This window comes from Manacus vitellinus, unplaced genomic scaffold, assembly GCF_001715985.3.
Source record: "Manacus vitellinus isolate BGI_N305 unplaced genomic scaffold, ASM171598v3 scaffold_15_pilon, whole genome shotgun sequence".
Taxonomy (NCBI): Eukaryota; Metazoa; Chordata; class Aves; order Passeriformes; family Pipridae; genus Manacus; species Manacus vitellinus.
In genome coordinates, this window is record NW_021939122.1 from 4,767,738 (window position 1) to 4,789,373 (window position 21,636).

Here is a 21,636-nt window from a genome sequence, read left to right on the forward strand (position 1 = left end):
CAAGAATGGAATCTGGTCAAAATAATCCAAATTTCCTTTATGACAGAGCAATGGCATGGTGAAGAAGAGCTCTTGCTGCCATCTAGATGAGATATCAGGTAGGTACAAAACCCATTGAATAATTATAACTAGAAGTATCTACAGGTCACTGTTGAAAAGGAAGGGGTCTGTTGAGTGAGGTTCAGGGACATCTGTTCCAGGACTGGTTTTGCTCAGCATTTCCCCTAATGACCTGGATGATGGAGGAGAATGTGCACTTGCTAAATCTGCAGATTGGGAAGTATCCAGTGACAAAGTTATCTGCCTAACAGGTCTTCAGAATAAGCAGGACCCTGCTAAAAATGGCCTGCTTTCTTTGCAGTACTAAGAAGACATAGCTGTGAAGGTACTGGGGACTTGTGTGGGAGAGAGAGGTCCTGGAGGAGGTTTGGAGTACACGTGTAGTAAACCTGCAGTGTTTGTGCTGGACCAGAGAGCATGATGTCCATGTCCTGGCCCCATGGGGAGGGAGCCGAATGTGGAAGGCTGTACTGGCCCAGCTGCATCAGGAAGGCAGCTGAAATTTGAAAAACAAGGGACCTCTCCCAGAGCTCTCTGCTGCCAACTTGCTTACTTCGTTATTTGCTTTCTCTGTTTTCTGCAGATTTTAAGGTTTTCATGTGGTTGTATCAGTCATTAGGTCACTGTACAAAGTGCTCTCAGCCCAGAGCTGGCGTGTGGTTTGTCACCTGGTCTGGATCCTACATGGTGCAATACCTTTGACTGCAGAGACAGACCACAACATCATCTCCGTGCAGCACTGGGAAGGAGAAACTTGAGACAAGTAGGCCAGCCTGCAGAGCCACTGGCCACACACACTGGCATGTACTAGTTACCTTGTGTGGGTACTGACTGGGTTTGTCCTGTTTAGAAATCAGAGTGGTCTGGAGTAATGTTAATTCCATAGAAAACCTCAGACTGAAAAATCAGTACCTAAACTAAGTCTTGATTTTTCCCCACTGGCTCCCAAAGGAAATAGTGAGAAACATGTGCTGGAGTTGGCCTTCTGCTCTGCATAGTCGGGCATATCTTTCATCCACTGAATGGATGAAACTGGCTCCTCCAAAACTCAGCCCCTGTTCCAGCTTGGGTTGCCTCATGCTAGTGCTCCTAAAGATGCTCACTCTTGCCAGGCTGATGGCACTTGATTTAAAAATCTTCAGATGCAGGTTTGTGCTCTCAATAACCAGACAAGCAGAAGCTTAAAGGGATTGTGCCAACTTTTATTTTATTATCTCTTTTGGAAATGGGATTTGGAGAAGGGAAGGGAAGGAGATGTGCAAGGAGGAGCTGACGGTTGCAAAAAGGGGTGTTTTGGATGTACACTGGCAACAGTGTTTGTGTCTGACTGGAAATGACTGAAGCAGTAAAGCATGACAGGCAGGACACTGCCTCAGTGGATGTGCTTCCTTTACAGGGTTTTTGGTTTTAAGGTCTACTTTGTAGGTTATTTCACATACAAAACAAAAAAGCATATTTTAATGTCTATATATGTATTTGCATATATATAAGATATATATACAGACACATATTTTATATTCTTACAACCCCCAGCTCCTAAAGACTTCAAGTCTGAAGGGCCATGTGTATATATGCATTATAAAGAGAGATGCCAATCAATTGAGACAAGGCTTCCTTACTGGCTTCATTATCCTTATGATAAATAAATGGGCAAGATATCTTTAACTGAAGTCTTGCACATGTGCAGAGAAAGTGGGTCAGCCAAGCACCAAATGGCACCACCCACATTGTCCTGTCTCTGGCTATGCCCTGCAGGGGTGAAGTGTGTCTGCCCATGCTGTTCCAAGGATTTGGGGGGCTCACCCCTGTGGAGTTTGGAGGGGAAGATTGAAACATACTTGGTTCTGCCACCCATGGGTCAGGCACCCTGCATGTTGGGGCTCCTATGTCTCCACTAGGGCTTCCAGTAGAGTGTTTTGGTTTCTTTATGGAGGAGGAGGAGTTTTAGTAGGCAAGAAGGGAAGGGGTTTTGAAGGGGAAAGACAGTCAAAATTCACCATACGATAGACAAATCTTTGTAAAGGTTTGTCTGCCTGCTCACTTCTCTCTCTCTCTCTCTCTCCCTCTCCCTCTTACGCTCTCATGTTCGCTCTCATTCTCTGCAGGACGTACGCTGTTGTAGGGCTAAAGGTCTCCTTTTGTCAGGCTAAGGTCAAGTCCCTGGTTGGCAGAGGGCAGCCCTTCATACAGGCCTGTCCACAGCGTATTGGCAAGGGCTCAGGTTGGAAGCTGCCGTCTGCACTGCCGGGTAGGTGAAGTTGGCGTGCTGCTTGGCCTTCAGCCGCAGGCTGGCCAGGCTGGAGTTGCATGTGTCCCTGTACATGTAGGGGCTGGCTGTTGAGGCGTAAGGACAGGCACTGGATGAGACAGCAGAGTTGAGGCTCGGGCTGTTCAGGTTGTTGATGTTTCCCAGGTTGTTGAGGCTAGAGGCTGGTACTCCTGTCACTGCAGAAGGGACCATGGAGGAAGGCATGGTCATTGAGGTGATGGAGCTGGGTGGGGAGAACATGGGCTGGGAGGAGAGGGGACTGACATTCATGGAGTTGAAGAATGGAAAGCTCTTGGCTGAGAGCGGGCTGGTGGCGAGCCCCTTGGTGGCCCAGTTGTTGTAGGAATAGCTGGAATACACGTCATCATAAGGCTGCATCAGTCCATTGAACTGGGCTCCGAAGCTGTTCTTGCACAGTTCAGCCTGTTGGTTCCTCTCTCGTTTCCTCCATTTAGCTCTGCGGTTTTTGAACCAGACCTGCAAGAGATAGAGAAGGAGGGCATGGGAATCACTCTGGGCTGTCCTTGGAAGGGGCCTTGCCCTGGTTTCTTTGCCCAGCAAACCCAGAGCAAAGGGCCGGGGATGCTCCCAGGGAGCTGGGAGGTTGAACATCAGGACAGAGTTTCAGTAAGTTGTCTGGGCTGCAGGGTCATCTCCCAGCAAGAATCACCACCTAGATCAAATTCCAACCACCGCCATTTCACAACACGCAGAATAAAACCCACCTCACTCAATAAACAGATGCCTTTTATATGGGGAAAAGAGAGAGAAATACTTCTTGTATTTCCAAGTGACTAAAGCTAGGTGGTGGGGTTGGGGCTGTGTGACTTGGAGCAAAGTATTTGGGGGATGTGTCTTGAGAGCTGCTGAATGGAGGAAATAACCTCTCTTGTTTTTACTTTACTTCAGGACCAGCTTAGGGTGCGGTATTATAAGTCTGTCTCCTAACAGGAAAATCTGTTAGTGTTGGAGGGGCTCAAACAATATAACTTCCTACAGCATGGAAGCTGCTGGAAGGCTATTCATGGTGCTGCCAACTCATATTTCTAGTAGCAGGGAGAAGCTCTCATTCCAGCTGGAGCAATGCCATACCATGCCTGTGATTGGACAGTGGTTTGTGAACCCCAGAGAGTGCCCTCCAGCAAGGCTAGGGCTGGGGAATGATGGCACTGCAAGGAAGGGGTCTGCTAGGCCGAGGCAGCCAACTGGTGGTGCTCTGTGGGGCAGAGCCTGGGCTTTGTATCTTCCTGTGTAATGGCAAGGTGGCCTTGGGTGGGGAAGGCACAACCAGCGTGGGGTGATACGTCTGTGGCTCGATGTGTCAAATCTCAAGTGTAGAGTTTGGTGAGGTGTTTCCAAAATGGAAATTTCCTAGTGCTCCCAATTCCTTTCCTGATTTGGGGACAGCTTTATCCTTGTAGCACAGCCAGCTTCTTCCCCACAAACTCAGGCCCAGGAAGGTGGGAGAGCTGCAGTCCTACCCGGACTCGTGCCTCTGTCAAGTTGGTCCAGACTGCAATCTCCTCCCTGGTGCTCATGTCTGGGTAACGGTTTCTCTGGAAAGTGGCTTCCAGCTCTTGGAGCTGCTGGCTGGTGAAGTGCGTCCTCTGCCTCCGCTGCTTCTTCTTGAGCGAGCCGTCTTCAGGGTTGGAGTCGTCCGTCTGGTTTTGCTGGGACTTCTCGGTGTCTGTGTGAGAAATAGAAAAATGGGAGAGATCCCCTGAGTTAACTTGAGGGCTTGGATGCAGCTGGGGAGCCTATCCTTGGAGCAATCAGTACAGGCTCAGTGAGGTCCCCCTCCACTTCAGTCACCACTTATGGTCCCATTTCCCTCCCTTGTCCTTGTGAGCAGGCATCCACCCTGCACCAAAAACAATGGCCCCTTGATGCAGCACAGCTTGCCATCATTTAACTGCCATAATAGATATTATCTTCCAAGTGACTGGATTTAGATTTTCCAAACTTCCAGTCTCTGATTTTCATCTGTCGCTATCACATGGGTGATAGTGGCAGAACTTACCCAGGTTAGCAGGTTTTTACTCTGCTTAAAAGTCTCTGCCTAAGGTGTCCTCTAGAAAAACTGAAGAGAAATTGATGCTTATGGCACAGCAATGTTGCTGTGGACAAGTGATGGGAAAAGGCAAATTGCCAATGATAGCAAGTTGAGGCTGTTCAATTAACTAAACCTGAGAAACACAAATTTTCACCCTTGCTCCCTTCTCGCTCCTCTACCTTCTTACTTAGGTGCACATATTTTGATTTTTAAAAAGTAGGAAAAGGCCTCTCTTAGACCTTATCACGAAGTACTCCAGCATCTCCCTTTCTTCCTGCCTCTGCCTGTCTCTTCAATCAGAGACTCCTCTCCTAGAGGCAATGTCTTTCATTTTGTTGCCCCTTAAATGAACATCTCAAAACTTTCCAGCGTTCACACTGGTATCTAACCGAAACACACAGCTCAGCCTCCTCCTGGGCATTGAGACAATGTCTCAATGCTGAGCTTTGGGCTGCCGTGGTTGGAGGTGGGCAGCCAGGTGCTTCCCTGTGCCACAGCCCCTTCTGATGCTGTTGGTACTCTGCAAATAGGGGCAGAATGAAAACATAAGCATCTTCCCTGTAGTTGTCCTCCATAGATTGCCCAAGTGCTCAAATGGGACATTTTCTTTTTATGATGGAAGAAAGCTTTAGCTTGTGTTTAATTCTGCTGAGAATCACAACGAGTCACCACAGGAGAAAATTATTCCAGTGAAAACAAATAATTTCTGATGTTCAACTCCTCCTACCTCTGATCTAGAAGTGAGGTGAAGTATTTCCAACTTAAAATCAGGTCTTCAGCAGGAGGAGAGTCCTTTTACAGTGGGAAAGAGCTAAACTAAATAAAAATTATTGCAAATAAGCTCTCAAACTGTTCCACTTAGAAGAAAAACCTTTAAAAAAATCCTGACATCACTCTGCTGAAATTCAGATTTTTGTTTGATTGTGATTCTTTGAGTGGAAAGCTTAAAAGGATTCAAAGTCCACAAAAAATCTGAGCATGAAGGTATCTGGTACATTCCCTTGAAAAGCAGAGAGGCAAGAAAACAGTAGCATGGAATACAGTTGAGAGAGGAGAAAAAGGATTCCTCAAGTCAGATGGATATGCTCTGGAAAATAGGCTCCATCTTTTCCGTTTAGCTTTTATGGGGCATAAGGGGGAAACTTAAAAGCATCTAAGCCTCACCAGAGAAAGGACTCTGCTGCAGGGCAGTGCTGCTCTAACAGCAGGTGCTTTAATGGAGCCCAGCCCTTGAAGATGCTCCTGTCTCAGGAACCTGGTGCCGCTACCCCATTCCTGTGACAGCCTGTTAATTCAGAAATCTTCCTGCTGTTCCTGGAAAACCCTCCTTGTACTTGCCTTTCTCCAAAGGGAGCAATGCTGGAGTCACAGGAGCATTTGCAGAAGGGGTGCTCGCTCTCAGCAGAGGAAGGCCTGACTGTGGTCAGAGGTTTGCTTCTGTGGGTATGTCTTGCACTGACTGAAGCAATGTGGGTTCCCCACAGGCTCCTCACCACCCACCTCTCCTTCTGTGGCACATCAAATGCTATCCATCAGCAGGAATGTGAATGCAAGGAGAGCAAGATGGCCATTGTTCACAGCAGCAGGATGTAAGTTGGTTCTTCCAAGCAGGAAGGTGCCATGTCCTGTTCCCAGTGCCAGGACCAGCTTGTGTTTCCATCCAGGGTGTATCTGTACAAGAACTGTCACAGTGCACTCTTGAAACAGACAAAGCCATAGGAACTGAAAAGTGGAACTAAAGAGCTTACTGTGGTCTTGTGGTACTCTTCTCATTTCCATGAGCGTCTTTGTGTGGGGGTCCCATGTTCAGCAGGACTCTTGGATGCATGCTCTTAATGTGAATTTTTTGATAGTGGTTCTTGACAAGGGTATAAATCTGACTTCTCTAGCTGAATGCTCTAAACTAGTATTGGAAGAGGGAGATTCATGCATTATCCATCTCCAAAACATTAAAAGGGGAGTGATACCACCACATCTGAGCTAGTTATTAGGAATGGCTCAGTACAGAAGAACTGACAACATTTGGTTTGTTTGTTCATCTGCTGAGCCTGGGTTAATTAGAAGCCTGATGCATACAGGCGATATGTTCTCACCAGTCCCTGACAAATGTTTGTTTCCAAAGGGGCTGCTGTGAAGCAGGAGGCTGTGCCCTAATCAGGAGCTCCTGCTCAGGACTGCCCTTCTTCACGCAGGAAGAAACTATACCGAGAGGGAAGGAGAATGGAATGAAGGTAGCACTGGCTTACAGGCTGCATCTGGGTGGAAAGGATCACCAAGTATCTTGCTTTGGTATTCAATTCATCTTCTCAATACCTTCTGGTGTAGAGCTTTTCATAAATCTTGTTAAGTCTAAGGAGAAGTAGGAATCCTGACTTTGAGCCTGGAAAAATTCCTGCAGTTACAAGTTCATCTTGTCCTCTTTGTTTCCATACCTGCTACCTGTGGCTCTTTCCGAGCATTGCTTATAGGGAATGTCATCTTTTCTGCTTTCTCTCTACACAAGGAAGAAGTGCTCTCTGTAAATAGGGCAGAGATTTGACTTGCAGTGGGGGTCAGCAACGTGGCAATACAGAGAAAGAAGGGAGCCCACACAAAGGATGTGGGTGCCCTGAATCCATGCTGAGAAGCACAGTATGGGGGAATGTGGGGCAGTTCTTTACCCACCTCGCTCCTCATCCTTGCTCTCCTCCTACCTGTGATGCCTAATGAAACCAACAGAAGGGGGTGTCACAAACCATGCCATACTATCAGAGAACACTTGAGATCCCTGAGAGCTGAGCTCAGACAAGCAAGGTTTGTGTTCACTTCCTCGGGATCTCTTACTCTGTGGATGAATGAAACAGGGCCAAAGAGAAGTAGGGAGGCTGCTCTCTTGAGGAAGTGCCAGAAGTGCAGCCCTGTCCTGTCCTGGGCAGCCCTCAGTAGCCAGCTCTGCTCTGCCTGACACTGCTGGTGTGTGGCTGCCATCAGCCTGTGGTGCAAAGGCACAAGCTGCCAGCCTCAGCGTGCAGGTAGAGCTAACAAACACTCACCTCCCAGAACCATTTTATTTCTAGACCATTTAAGACAGTGAGGAATGATGTAGCCAGGCATCCAGCATTTATTGTCACCCCAGAATAGGCTGTGGAATAAATCTAGTGCACGTTCGCCCACTCAATGAAACGACTGTGGTCATAGCTGGAATTAGCTGCTCATGCCTAATGGAAAAAAAAGTCAGCGCCTAAATTGGCAGTTCTGTGGCATGCCAGGGTGGGCTTGATTGGGAAGGCCACTTGAATGGAGACGCTGTCATGCATCCAAAGCAGCTGACGAGGAGCCACTGAGCTTGGGGATGTGCCCAACTAAGGTACAAGTACACTGGGGAATTTGGCAGGTGGATTCTCTGACCATAGTTATCCCACTGTAACTCCCTTCATGATACTTACTCTGGGGAATGTTAATCTGCATCATTATACTCATTAGCTTTTGCACATGGGTGAGCCTGGAGGCTTTACACGAAGAGCAGTAGGCTGTCCCCAGCCCTCACCTCCCCTCATGCTGGCACTAGCAGGAGCAGCTTTGCATTGTCCTGACACATCCAGAGTGACAAGGGATGGAGCAGATGGATGCAAAATCCAGGGGAAGCCATAGCATTTGGTAGCTGATTTCTGAACAGGTATGAATGGTGATGTTTCTTATTCAGAGCCTGATAAAGAATGCAGCAGACTTGGGGTTTGTTCAGCCTTTGGGAATGGTCAGAGGCACCTCCTGGGGAGAGCAACAGCCTGCTGCAGAGCCTTGCACTAAGGCACAGGTGAGCGTGCTTTTTCAGCCAAAGCAGGAGCAAGACAGTGCTTCCTTTCTTTCTTATTGCCTGAACCTGGGAAGTTCACCCCATGGTTTACCTTTAGCATTGAAAGTTTAAATCTAAACAATTTAAACAGTTAAAAAAAAAAAAAAGGCAGTTAAAATTAGGTATAGCCTTCTGTGCCTTGGATAAGATTTCCTATATTGTGGGGAGAACTCTACTGCTCTGGGGATACTGTTCAGGCAAATACAATAAAATCTTGCTTGGGCTGTGACCTGGCTTGCCTGGCTCCTGCCTGCCATGGGCTGTGCCCTCTGTGAGCAGTGGCTACCTGCAGCCAGGGCCAGGCAACTCCATGGCTGGAATGATGCTCTTGCCCTCCTGATGGCTGTCATTGCCATATGCACCCCTATGCCTTCTCCCTGCTTGCTGGGACAGCCGTGCTGCTACAGCATTGTGCTGGCTCCCGGTACAACAGGAAGCTCCATGTATCCCTGGGAGCCCTGCAGCTGGTTCCTGCAAGCCACTGGTGAACCAGATCAACCCAAAATGACAGGTCAGGGTCTTTCATGCCTCTTGAGCCTTGCACTCACCACTGTGGTCCTGCCCTTTGCAGCTGTGCTCGTGTTGAGGAGTTCCAGAGTCCGAGAGAGACAAGGCTGGGCTGCGAGCCTCCGCGTCTGCCAGAAGGTTGAAATCCATGGGGCAGGGATGGGTGGTAGAGGAGGAGGAATCTGAAAAACAGCAGTCACAGGGTGATCAGGGAGATGAATCTATGTGTGTGACCTCTCCCCACACCCTCCAGCAGGGACTTGCCAACCCTTGAGGAAAGGTCTGGGAAAAGTAAACGATCCCTGTGTGATCCTTGGACCCCTTTGAGTTTCCTGGCTGGAAAATGGACATACCTGGCTTTCTGCTGAGCTTCTCTATAAATCAAAGATCATCTAGTGACACTTCTATTTGCAGCCTTCAGAGAAAGAGCCTCCAATTTATAGGTGACATTCAGACTGAAATAGCAACGCCGGGAGCATGCTGTGTAATGGAGATCTGAGGAAGTGGTTCTGGGCCAGCCAAGGGCTGTTAGCACCTTCCCCAGTCATCCCACCTCTCCCATCCTCCCTGCCCTCTTTCTATCTTGCTTCTCCACAAGCTGGTCAAGCCCAATTAAAGCTGTCCAGAGAGCACTACATGCACACATCCCAAAAGAAAAGCACTCCTGTGCCTGGCACTGATAGGAAGGCACATCTGCCTGCACAGCCACTGCTACAAGCAGGGACCCAGGCAGTGTAAGTGGACTCCTTTGGGGTACATAAGGGCCTCTGGAACCTGAATTAACACAGGAATCACATTACATGCCCTTGGGTGCCTGGGAACTAGTGATCCTGGCTGCAGAAGCAGTTCACTTCCAACCTTAGGTCATCCTGACTGAAGGCTCCCCACGTCCCCTCAAGTGACTGTTCTGTACTGGTGAGGCATCTCCCCTAGATGAAAGCATTCCAACTGGAAAGCTGGTGATGCTGCTCCACACAACTGCAGGAATCACTGTGACTCCTCTGCCACCTCTTTCCTCACCTCTCTGTCTCAAGATCAATTATTCTCATGATTATTCTCTCATTTACTTCCTTCGGGCCCCTCCACCCTCCACCTGTATTGCCCAGAGGAGCTCGGCTGAGAGTACCACTTTGTTCTGGACCACACTGGATGCTCATGAAGAGGCAGATGTGAAGCAGTAAGTGCTCCAAGTCTGGCCACATCCCCTTGGAAAGGTGAGCTGGCCCTGTGCTGGCCCTTAATTTGAGTTTTGGATCATAACCCTGGCAAATGCAGGATGTTGCACTGTCACCAGTGCATGGTTTATGAAGGCTGGATCACTTGGAGGGGACCACAGCAGCTTCTGAAGTTTCAGCCACCTCCAGCTGATACCTCACCTTCCCGGCTAGGGATCCGCTCCCTCTAAAACATAACAGCAGCCAATGCACTGTGCCAGGATCTGGGACCCCTGAGTTTAGGGAGGTTTGGACCAGGTGTTTGGGACTTCCAAACTGCATGCAAAGGTCAGTTGTAAAGATTGGATTCTAGGTGGTGAAGGATTGCTCAGCCCCTCAAATCCATGCGGGTCAGGGAGGGAGCGTGCTGAAGGCAGTCTGGACTGTGCTAGTGTTTAGACATGTAAACAAGAGATTAATCACATAGCTGTTGCACCTCCTTTGGAGATGGATGACAGTGACTAAGAATGTATTTTCAGAGCTGTCTAAAGCCTCCTGTCAATTTGTGCAAGGCTGCCGCCAGGGCCCTTGGCAAGGCTGATCCCCATACCTGCAGCGTGCTTCCCAGACTGCGGTGAGAGGGCAGGGAGCCATGTCTAATGGTTATCTGGCTCTCTTCTGCAACTGATCTCACTCACAAACCCCCTAGCAGTTTTTCTTGCCCTCCCCTACACTTGGTCTCCACTCCCAGCCTTTCCCAGGTACTGGAGGATCTGTCTCAACACCAGCCTCAGTCACTGCTCTCTGGAAGCAGCATCTAATGAAGGGCCCTGGTGCTGTTTCCCAGACCTTTGCCTTGCTCTGGGCTTCTCCTCTCCTATGGGAGAGAAGTGGCAGGGCTCCATCTTTGCCAGGCGGCTGGTTTCCATTTCCACCTCGTGGCGAGCCTGACCTTTGATGTCTGCCGGCTGTGTTAAGCTGCTGGCAGCAGCAGGGCACAGCCCTGTTGCTTTTTGCCATGTGTACGTACACAAAGTGATGTGACAGGGGCTGTGTTTTCTTTAATACCTTTGCATGGAGTAGGGGGAGTCCATCTGCTGCTGATATTGCCATGGCTTTTAGCATTACTCTCAGAATTATGCAGAAACGCACAGTGAATTAATTCCATGGATTAAGTCTTGATTAAGATGTGTGTCACTTTGCTGTCTCAGAATTTATTAAGAGCCCTTCTTGAGGCTGCAGCAGATGGAATTTCTGCCCAATGTTTGTAGATGATAATTTCCCCTCTTCTACAGCCATTTGCATATGATTGCATCTGTCAAGCACAATTTCCTCTCTTCTAGGGCTTGACTCTGTACTGGACCAGATTTAAGGAGGAATTCAGATTCCTGTCTTGCTGTAACTCAAGGACAGTGTCCTTCTGTGCAGGGTCCTCTATGCTTTTTTTTGCACATCTTGCATTGCTTTCATCTGTGTGAACTAGAGGGAAAATATTAAGAACAGGGAGTGGTATCTTACAGCTGGTTCCATAGGTGTAAAAGACAACACAAGGTACAGTGCTCAGGGAGACCCAGTCCCGCTACTGAAAATTCATGTCCCATTCTTGACTGCACCAGTGCAGCAGTTGCAAGGTTGATCCAAGCTGCTGGATGCAACACAGCATGCTAGGCCTGCCTCAGAGATACAGTGGGCACCTAGATTAAAACTGGTATTAAAGTGTGGCCAGTATTCAAGATGAAACTGGGACTTGTGGCTGAGCATAAGTTTGCTTTCTGAACTGAATTTAAAACCAGGAAGATTTCAAAGAGGAGATGTTGTATGTATATTTGTAACTACATAACCTATAGCATGTGCCATATGTGGTGGCATCAAGGAAAGCCTTCTCAGTTCACTGTGAGGAGGTCATGGAGAAGCAAAAGCAAAGGGAGGGGCGGATCTGCTCACCATGGTTATAACAGCAGGAAAAGTCTGCAATGGGGAGAGCACGTGAGCTCGGTACCAATGTATTTACCCAAAGGTAACCTCATGCTACTGACACAAAAGGCTGTAGGTATTATTCTAGATTATACAGCCCTTTTGGATTCAAATAAAGGAGCTTTCTTCCACATTGGCTAGATCTAACTCTAGGCAGAGATATTAAGAAAGTCAACGCTAAACCTTTGTGGCATTTCTACTAAGTTGTTTGCCTGGTCTCAAGGAGTTACTGAAATTGGCACCTCAAAAACATCTTTAGATAAAAATCAAACTTATCATCTCCATTTGAGCCTTCATCTCACTTTCTTTTAACATAAAAGAACAGTTTCTTTAAGGACAGCTCCTGTACCAGCACCATGCAGCCAGGCTTGCTCAGAGGTTTCAGTTTCGTAAAACCAGCCATGACTCCCAGCCTGCTCCAGCACCTGTAACTCTTTCCATCGCCATATGTTACTGCTCCTGAGATAAACGTTCGCAAACTCGTAACAAACACTCCTCTTCTTCCATTCACTGCCTGTGTGCATCCTCCCCTTGGTGCCCACGTGAAGGTGCTGAGGCCACCTGTGCAAGACCCTCCAGCCAGAGAGGGAGTTGCCATCCCTGCTCCACAGGCATGGCGGAGAGCAGGAGAGCAGTTCTGGCTTGAGGCTTTTTCTCCTTTTAAATTCACCTCCTTTCTATATCTGTGTCAGTTCCCAGTTGCCCAAGCCAGGGCTATTGGGGTGGGAGGAGGGCACTTCTACATGAGGAGGGCAACCTTGTTTACCCAAAAAAAGAAACAAGGGTCCCTGTGACCCCTCTACTGGTTCTCAGTATCATGCTGCTCCATCACCTGGTAGCAAAGAAGCCTTTGCTTGTTTGGTTGGTTTTTGTTTTTGAGAGGGCAGGAAGGAAACATAATGGCTAACTTCAAGCCAGGTAAGGCTAATTATACAGCTTTTGTGATGTGGATGTTGCCTGTTGAGAGCTGCTTTCAGACTGACAAGTGTGTGCTGCTTGACACTCTGCACTACCATTGGGGAGCAGGCTACCTGCTGAACTTGCTTCAGCAGGTTGATCTGGAGGGAAAAGCTGTCTCTTGTATTGGCTTCCCATGGGTTTGCAGGGGTGCTTCAGCAGGGACCTGATGCTTCAGGTCCCTAGGTAGCAGCACAAGGACCACTGGTGACCCAAGGGTAGGAGGGAAGCCCTAAGGTGGCCTATCTCCAGCAGATCAGCACAGCCCTGTGGACCTGTGAGCTTCCTCCACTGCCTCTACCTCCAGACAGGGCCAGGGTAGCTGAATTCTCTGTTTGGAATCACTGATCTCCACAAAGAGTTCAGGGTTATCCCTCAGGCTGAAAGGCACTCCACAATCAGTTGGAGGGAAGTGTCCTTTCTTTCTTCCATTGCCTGAGGTGAAGGTATGATGTTACACTAGATTCTTAGGGTCAGAGCTGTCTCTTCCTGCTCCATCAATCGCAGAATTCAAACTGCTGGGGGGAATCCGCAGTTCCTGATGGAGCGTTGCTGATTGCTTCACTCTTCCCATGCTCACATTGCCTGTGTGCTGGCTTACTTTTAGCAGAGACAAATATTTGGGACCCTATTTAACTGCACATTTTCAGGAAGATGATCTGCCTCTGTACTTTGGACCCTGTGAGGGGCTGAGCTAAGGTGAAACAGCCCCTGCCTCTTCCTCTGCCCCCTGTCAAAGAGGAAGTGGCTGAGGCTGTGCCTGTTCCCGCCTGGAAGAGCGTTTTGTTCTCTGGATACATGCGTTTGTTCAGGGAATGGTGTCATCAGAGTGCCTGCAGGCTGGGATTTCAAGTGTTACACCTGCACAGCACATGAATTGCTCAGCAACTTGAGAGTCTTTTTGCCAGCCAACACCAGCACTGTCTGCAAAGGGCTCTTTCCCTGCTGCTAGAAAGCAAAAAGTATGGGATGCGGGACAAGAGTTAATCTTTGTTTCCTCAAGATTATAGAAATATAACTATGGGTCACCCACTGCTAAACATCTCAGTGTAGCTTTAAGTCCCTAATCTTAATGGAATTGCAGCAGGAACTGAGAATGACCATTAATCACTGCAAGATAAACAGCAGCAGCTAACTGGTGACCCAGAGCACAGGGCCATTATGGGACAGGAGAGCCAAGCTGCCTGCTTCCAAAAACATCAGGCTGTGCACAGCCCCAGGCTGGCTGAGCAGTGCTTTCGGGTGCACACTCAGAAGTGGATCACTGACCTCCAGCAAGGGCTGAGTCACAGGTTATAATAAACTTTATTTCTCAATTTAGTCCTTGCAGCTGGGCACTAACCCCTGAGCTCTGGCACTGGTTTCATAGTGGTGTATGCTGCTTTGAAGCCTGGAACATGATTTGGGGGGTTTATTCCTCCCATCAGCAGGAATTTGCAAAGCTCCCTGAGGCACTTAGTATCTTTACTGTCAGAACAAGTTGCCTGGCACTGCCCCACAAACATTGTGGGTTGTAGAGCACTGCCAGCAGTGCATGGTGCCATGCAAACTGCAGCAGCCCCGGGCCCTTGCTGCCAGGCTTCCTAGCCACAGCTGGCAGCACAGGCTGGCTCTCTGACAAGGGGGTTCAGATTGTTTCTCATTGCGTGCATGGCTCTGTGGAGAAGTTTCCAATAATGTTAGGTGGGAGGGTAAGGTGCTGTGGCTGACTTGGTTTATGATGTAGGTAAAACTACTTGACTGTTCTGGGACTCTATCCTTCATCTCAGAAATCATGTTAATGAGCATATCTGAGCCGGTGAAGGTAATGAAGCAAAATTCCTTTAAGTGCTTTCAGATCCTCAGATAAGAGGTGTCAGGGAAATGCCCAGCCTTGCTGGACACTGCCTAATGCATTTCCCCGGGGCTGGCGGCAGCCTGAAACGTGAGAGCAAGATACTCACTTCCTTCACTTTGACAGGAACCTCCAGCTGCAGAGGAGGGTGATGGCTGAAACTTCTGCTCTGGGCAGCAGAGAGTTAATAGATTGCCTGTATTCCGGAGGATTATCACAATGGAAATGTCCCAAGGATTGACAGCTCCATACCCATGTCCACAGCAAAAAAAAGCCCACAATGGAATGTGTCCCGTTCGCTTATTTGATGGGCCACACTGTGTTCCTGTGCCATGGAAGTGCCCTGATGCCACCATGCCCTGTACATGGTGCATCATTCTCCCCAGTGGGTGTGTCTGTGGCCCCCAGACTGGTGCAGACCCTGCTGAGCTGAAGCATGGGGTTCTGCAGAGGCAGGGCAACATGCTTGGGCTTGGCTTAAGGCAAGTTACTTGCATCAGTTTCTGTGGACCTCAGTGCTGCCCTTAGCCTACCTAGATAGTTTCTGAAATAGCACATAAAATTTGAAAATTAGTTTCTAATCCTAGCACAGAAGAAAAAGTCCTGCCATACTTTCTGCAAAGTTTTTTTCCCTAAACTAAACATTAATAATTCTTGCATTCTTGTAAGCACTGTACAGCAGGTCTTGCTGTGTCCAGCTGGGTTTCCAATGTCCCTTGGACGCTCAGCCTCTATGGGGCTTTTGGCACCTCGGCTCTCTAAACCAGGACTAGGATTTTCTTTCTGACAGACTGTGCAGCTATATTAATAAAGCTACGCTTTGTTACGGCTTATTTGTTTGTTAGGCATCTGGAACAAAATAAATTAGCAAAGACTCAGTTTTGCCCAAACAAATTTTGATCGCACAAAGTTGCTGGCGCGGTGCGGCTCCACAGTGCAGGAGTGCTGGGAGTGAGGGCATGGTCTGCAATCATGGGGTAAGAAAAGTCCTTCAGGGAAATTAATCCCTTTGTTTTAGGGAAGGGGAAAAATAGACTGATTTCAGTAAGAAGTTCTGCCTGTGAAAATCTTGTAACCAAAACAAAGGACCTGCTAAAGCGTTGGCCTGGCCTGAACACGCCGACCCCACTCGTCCCTGCCTACCCTTGTCCACTCCCGCAGCCCCATCAAGCTGGCTCCAAAGCAACCCATGCCACCACTGAGGGATCTGCCTGTGTCTGCATATGAGAAATAGTTGCATAGCCACAGCAGACAAGGGACTCTTGCAGAGCCAGGAGCGAGATGAGACAGTTGCAAGCCAGGATCCTGGGCAGGGATGAGAGGCGCAGGCAGCCTGCCTGCACCTCAGGGCTGGACACGCGCTGCTCATGCAGCAGCAAAGGCCACCAGGGCCTGGCATCAGCAGATCGGTATGTGTTGCTGTATTTATTTGGGCGATTGCATGAATTTGACTAATTATTCTGGCAGTCAAAGGAAACTGGCCCAATTCCTGTGGGGGCTGTGCTTGCAGAAGCTGGGCAGAGTCTGTGGCTGTAAAGTTGGCCCATTTTAGGGAGGCCCAGATAGCAAGATCAAGGACTGGAGCTCTGTGACTCCAGCTGCTGTCAGTAGATTTGTATGCAGATGGAGGGGGCAGTGGATGACTCAGATTTTATCGAAGATGTAAATGGTTCTCACAATTAGTAAACATGCTTAAAAAAGCCCCTAATCAAGCGGGTGATGCGGGAGGGTTGAAGGTCAGGAAGGATCCCCTGCCATCAGCATGTCACACCCTTATGGCTGGCTGATCTTGGTGCACTGTAGAACTGCCAGTGTCCGCCATCCATCAGCAGTTCTGCTGGAAATCCTTTCTGGAGAAGTTCAACTTGATCATAAACATTTGTTCTATGACAAAACTTGGCAAAATCGGCAGCTAGAAAGAAGCTTTTTTTGGAGGGGTGGTGCTAGATTGTTGTTTTAATACAACCTGTCAGAGCCCAGAAGGTTTCAGAGCTGCCAAGGGAGAAGGGGTGACTGCCAGGAGTGCCATGATGTCCCCACCAGCCACCATGGCCAAAGAACAGCTCTGTTGGTTAAGGCAAGAAGAGCCTAGAAACGTCTGGCTTTCTCTGAAGGATGTGTTGTCTCACAGCGCAAACCCACAGCGCGGGAGGGAGCTGATGTCTGCTGCGTCTGACTGTAAAGTTTCCTGATGATTTGTCTTTTTTTTTTCCCCCCAAGCAATTTATATTTAAATTTTTTTAAAGCTCTCTGGCAGGAAGACCCTTGCAGGACGAAGGCCGCTGTGAATAAAACAAGCGGATGATCTCAGCCCGCAGTATCCCTCCTCCCCTCTTCCTTGCGATACTGCAGCTGGTAGGGCTGGGGCGGGAGGCGGGTGGCTCCGGGAGGGATGCTGGAGCTTGCTCCCCCACAAACTCCGGCTTTATGGACCTTGCAACATGCCCCGAAGGTCAGCCTGTTTACCCAGACACTGTTTGAAGGGGCCGAGGAAGGCGATTAGCAAACACTGTCGGGGCCGATCCTCCAGCGCTTTGCGCGGGGTCTGATCTGGCAGGATCGGGCCCGCGGATCGCCGGATTTTCCTGCCGTGCACCCGCAGCGACCGGTGACATCGTGGGCATCGGGGGCGAAGAGGAGGAAGGGCGGGTGGGCAAGCAGGGGGGGCTGGCAGACCCTCTCCCGCAGCCTCTCGCCCAGGTGCCCCACCCGGGGCCGTGGCGAAATGTCCCGTGTCCCCAAATCCACAGGCACGACAGACATTGCAAGCAGCAAAAACAAGAGGTTTGATTTTGGGGATCCTGAAATGCAGTGTGCTGCCTGAGGACAGGGTACAAAGTCTGCTTCTCCTTTTATTTTTTTTTTCCTTCTCCCCTCCCCGGTTCCCCCGCCAAATCCTTAGTTTTTCCATCTGCTCGAGGCCACATCCCATGCGGAGCCTTGGGAGGTAAGCAGTTTGGGCGGGTAGGAGAGGAAGCTGCAGAGCCCTAATTACTCAGCCAGTCTGGCCCTCGGGCGATCCCATCAAAGCGGCTCAGAGAGAAAAGGGACGGGGCAGAGGGATGTGAGCCGTCTCAAAACGCTGCTGCCTGGGTCACACCACCTCCCTCCGACGGGGCAGCCTGCTCCAGGAACGGGGCCGTACAGCAAGAAATGCCTCTGCCCGCCCAGCCCCCTGTCACCCTGAGAGCAACCTCTCCTGCAGGGAGGAACTGGAGGGAACGGCTTTCCAGCCTCCCACCCTGGCCCGGGACTAGGGCGTATCTGACCTCAGGCACTGGTGTTTTTAAACACCGTTATTAAAAACTACCCAACACATATCAAGCTGTGAAACCCTTTTAAATGGGACACAAAAGTGCATATCCTACTTTGGTATTTCTCCCTGGTTAGGTTATGGATCCATACCAATACTGACCTCAACAGCTCAATTAATTTACCATAAAGATCTAATTTTTTTAAATCATCCTGATACATCTAGTCCTCTAGAAATTCTTACTTATTTTATTTTGAAAGAAAACCTCCATACATTTGCTTTAAGAAATAGCCTTGCAGTAAATGCAAACAAAAAAAAAATCCCAACTTGTAGAACTGGAAGTTGGGATATTGTGGCACCAAAAATAAATCTGATGGAACAAAAAGGGAATTTCATGTGGTTTTCATTGTCAAGTCTAAGCTCAGAAACAAACAGGAAATAAAAAATGGCTAAAACAAAAGAGATTTCTTTTAAAGTGTGTTCAAATCTAAGTGGGGAGCTGCTTTATGTGGGAGGGATTCTATGTTTATTTGCTTTTCAAAAAAATGAGTAAATAAAAATGTCCACATGCAGACAGGTCAACTTGATTTACAGTTAAATCCTCAGGCTTCACAATGGTCATTTATAATCAGCTTTTCTAAAGAAAATTAGACTTGCATAAATGGCAGCATTGGAAGGGGAGAAGAGACAATGGGTGGTGGGAAGGATGCTTCGGCTTTAGATGAGGTTGATGGCAAGAAGGAACGAAGAGGGAGAGAGGTGAAAGTAACTACAAACTCTCCAGTCGTTAATTTTATTCTGTTTTTGTACTTTTTCAGTTTTTGCAGGTGCTGAGCCTTCCAGCCCATGCCACACAATTGAAGCTCCCCAAGTAGCAAATAAATGTAGTTATTTAAAAAGAGTAGCCTGTAGAACCAGGACTATGAGATCTAGAGTGGCATATGTACTATATCCTCCCGCCAGAGTTTCTTAGGTTCTCAGATTTGGGATTGTGGAACTTGTTTGATAGGGGTTTACAAACCGGTGTCTTAATCACAGTAGTTCTTATGGTGATTTTGAGGGGTTAATTTAGTTCAGGCAGGACCAAGCTTCCCCAGGCTGGGGATCAGCTGAGATCCCTAGTAGCTGCTACAGCCCTATTAATGAATCTCTGAACATTTTGAACAGTTGAAAAGTGAGATGGACAAAATTAATAGCAGTTTCTGCAAACCCGGCTCTGGTTTCCCTCTTCTTTTGCACTATTCAACAGTGTGTAAATGTTTATTTTCTGGTGGAGTTGCGGTTTAGGAGATAGCAAAGAGCATCAGATTGAGGGTCTGGGGACAGAGACTGTATTTCTAGGGCAGATCAACTAATTTTGCCAGAGCTGTTTCTCCTCTGCTCAACAGAGATATTTCCCTTCATGCTACAGCATCCAGAGATCCACCTATGGAAAGGCTAGGAGGCTCCTGAGAAGAGAGATCATACAGTGCAGCTCTTCAGAAGCGAGTGCTGCGAGCTTGAACCTGTACCCTGCCAATCAACAGGAAATTTCCTGTTCATATGCAGAGGATTGCCCCCTTCCTGAATCTGCTTGGTAATACTCTGACACTCTCCATCTCTTTTCAAAGCCTCATAATAGAAATGTTTCTCAGCTTCTGCCCAGATAGATCTCCTAGTTCCTTCCTGAAAACAAGTTTTAATAGTTAATTTTTGCTGAAAACCAATGGATCCACTGCTAACCATCCCACAGGAATTTGTAGCTCTGGCTAGGCTGCAGTACCTGTCCTCCTCTGGGGTTAGAGGGAGATGAGGATTTCAAGCAAAACCTTTCCCACAGAAGCAACCCCCTCTGTGCTGAGTCTGGCCTTGGTCCCTTGTGCTACCAAGCTTCCAAGATCAGCCTGTGGACTCCCTTAAATGCCCCAAGGAAGCCCAGAGCTAATAACCAGCTTCATTCAATTCCCAGTCACATTATTATCCAATCTGCCAGAGGCATTAATATTCAGAGGTGAGGTGGGAGGAGGGCAGGGGTGCTGGCAAGGGGGAGCAGCACACAAAGGGGAGGAAGGGAAGTGTGGCGGACTGGCCTCAGAAATCTTCTTTCTCCAGCTGTCTGAAACCCCAGCCCATTTCAGCTGGGTGTTGACAAGAGAGGGTTCTTCCTACAGCCTCAGTGTAACTTCAACACCAGCTGGTGGAGGCTGTTCCCCAGCCAACAGCAAATGCCCGGCCTGGGCACAGCCTAATGCCTTCAGCCCCCGTGGCCCACAGCAAGAGAGAGAGCTTTGCCCCCTCTGCCATCAGGCCGTAAGTAAATAGCAATCTCCCATTTTTAAACAGCCAGAGAAATAGATAAGCCTGTTCAGCGATGCCACAGCCTCCTGTTTCTGACCCTCCTCCCTTCATAGCCCCACAGTCTCATCCCGCTGCCTTCCTGATGCAGGGCGCATAGCATGAAACCAGCAGTTCTCCCCATCTGGGACTTCGTTCCCAGCCCAGGTACCTCCCCTGTCCCCAAAGCCAGGGCACATGTGCCAGGTCACGAGACAGACCTCACGTCCCCAGCTCATCTCATCTTCCTTTCGGAGCGGTCTCCTAGATCAGGTTTCTGGCTTTTTCTTTTTGGCAGTCTCCAAAGTCAGCCTCACCTCTCAATCTCAAGGTTTTGGGTAGCATCTGACAGAGGGAAGATGCCATTCTTTTTTGCCACCTCTCTGTAGGGTACATTAACCAATGCTTTTGCAATCCAATCACAATTTGCGGATTTATTAATTGCCTGAATTAAGCCCTTATAGAAGTGCAATAGATATTAAGTGAGGCTTGAAACAGTTTCTCTGACAGAGATTGATATTGCTTCTTAAACTAGTGTCTTGGACAGGAGACAACTCAGGAACATAGGTGGGCTTTCATGGGGAGAACCTGGGCTGCAGGTCAGGTAAACTCAGTAATTACAGTAATAGCAGGAAAACCACCACCCTCGCCCAGACTCCTCACCAGGCTGTCAGGGAAAGACATCTCCCTTGTGAGGGTTCCTTGTAAGGAGTACTGGGCATGGTGCAACAATTTGTTAACGTAAAATAATAATAATAATAATAATAATAATAATAATAATAATAATCAAACCCTACTCCACTTCAGCAGACATTTACAGAGACTGAAAGCAGCTACCATGCTCTGACAGTCCCTCAGGAGCCCGCAGGCTCCTTTGTCCCTCTCAGCAAGGCACCATCAAAGCCTGCACAAACACTCATCCCTTCAGCTCACCAACAGACTGAGGGGCTTGGGTGGTGGTGCCGGGAGCCAGGGAGACCCTGATCCCATCGCCAAAAAGGTGATCCTTTCTCTGTCTTTGTAAGGTAGGACAGGAACAGAGGTGACTCCTGAAAGACACCTTTCTGAGCAGTTGCTTTTAGCATCTCCCGAAATTGTAGAGGGGATAGAGCCATTTCATCCCTGGCATCCTCCAGGTCACAGGCCATGGGTGGAAGACCCACAAGCTTGTCTGGGGGACGACAAATTCCTCTCTTTGCCTTCAGCCCTAGACTCCACTTAGAAAGTGGACAGATCGTGGGCCCGTCGGTCGGGAAGCTGCCTCCCTCTCAGGTGAAGGAACGGGGAGGTAGATGACAGACTAGTTTTGATTCCTGCGCCGCCAGCTCGAAGCATCAGCCGGGTGCGGAGGCCGGGTGCTCACCCCCCGAGCTCTGCCGGGCACCGGCGTCCTGCAGCAGCGTGTTCCTCTGTGGCCGCCCGTGCGCTGC

General features: G+C 48.8%; 1 protein-coding gene across 1 annotated transcript; it reads right to left on the minus strand.

Annotated features, from left to right (window-relative positions):
- Positions 1 to 1,241: 1,241 nt before the first annotated feature.
- On the minus strand, positions 1,242 to 8,897 carry PITX3 (paired like homeodomain 3). The gene is made up of 3 exons (XM_029958500.1): positions 8,763 to 8,897; positions 3,811 to 4,016; positions 1,242 to 2,806 (listed from the first exon to the last, which is right to left on the minus strand). The coding sequence occupies exons 1-3, from the start codon at positions 8,869 to 8,871 to the stop codon at positions 2,243 to 2,245; spliced, it is 879 nt and encodes a 292-aa protein (XP_029814360.1). The 5' UTR covers positions 8,872 to 8,897; the 3' UTR covers positions 1,242 to 2,242.
- Positions 8,898 to 21,636: the final 12,739 nt, after the last annotated feature.

What these genes read in the sequence shown, in the direction of transcription:
- PITX3 (XM_029958500.1), bottom strand. Translation starts at nt 8,871, where the DNA reads ATGGATTTCAACCTTCTGGCAGACGCGGAGGCTCGCAGCCCAGCCTTG. An exon ending in CAAAGGGCAGGACCACAGTG is followed by an intron (nt 4,017 to 8,762) that starts GTGAGTGCAAGG and finishes TTTCTCACACAG; the next exon opens with ACACCGAGAAGTCCCAGCAA. An exon ending in TGACAGAGGCACGAGTCCGG is followed by an intron (nt 2,807 to 3,810) that starts GTAGGACTGCAG and finishes TATCTCTTGCAG; the next exon opens with GTCTGGTTCAAAAACCGCAG.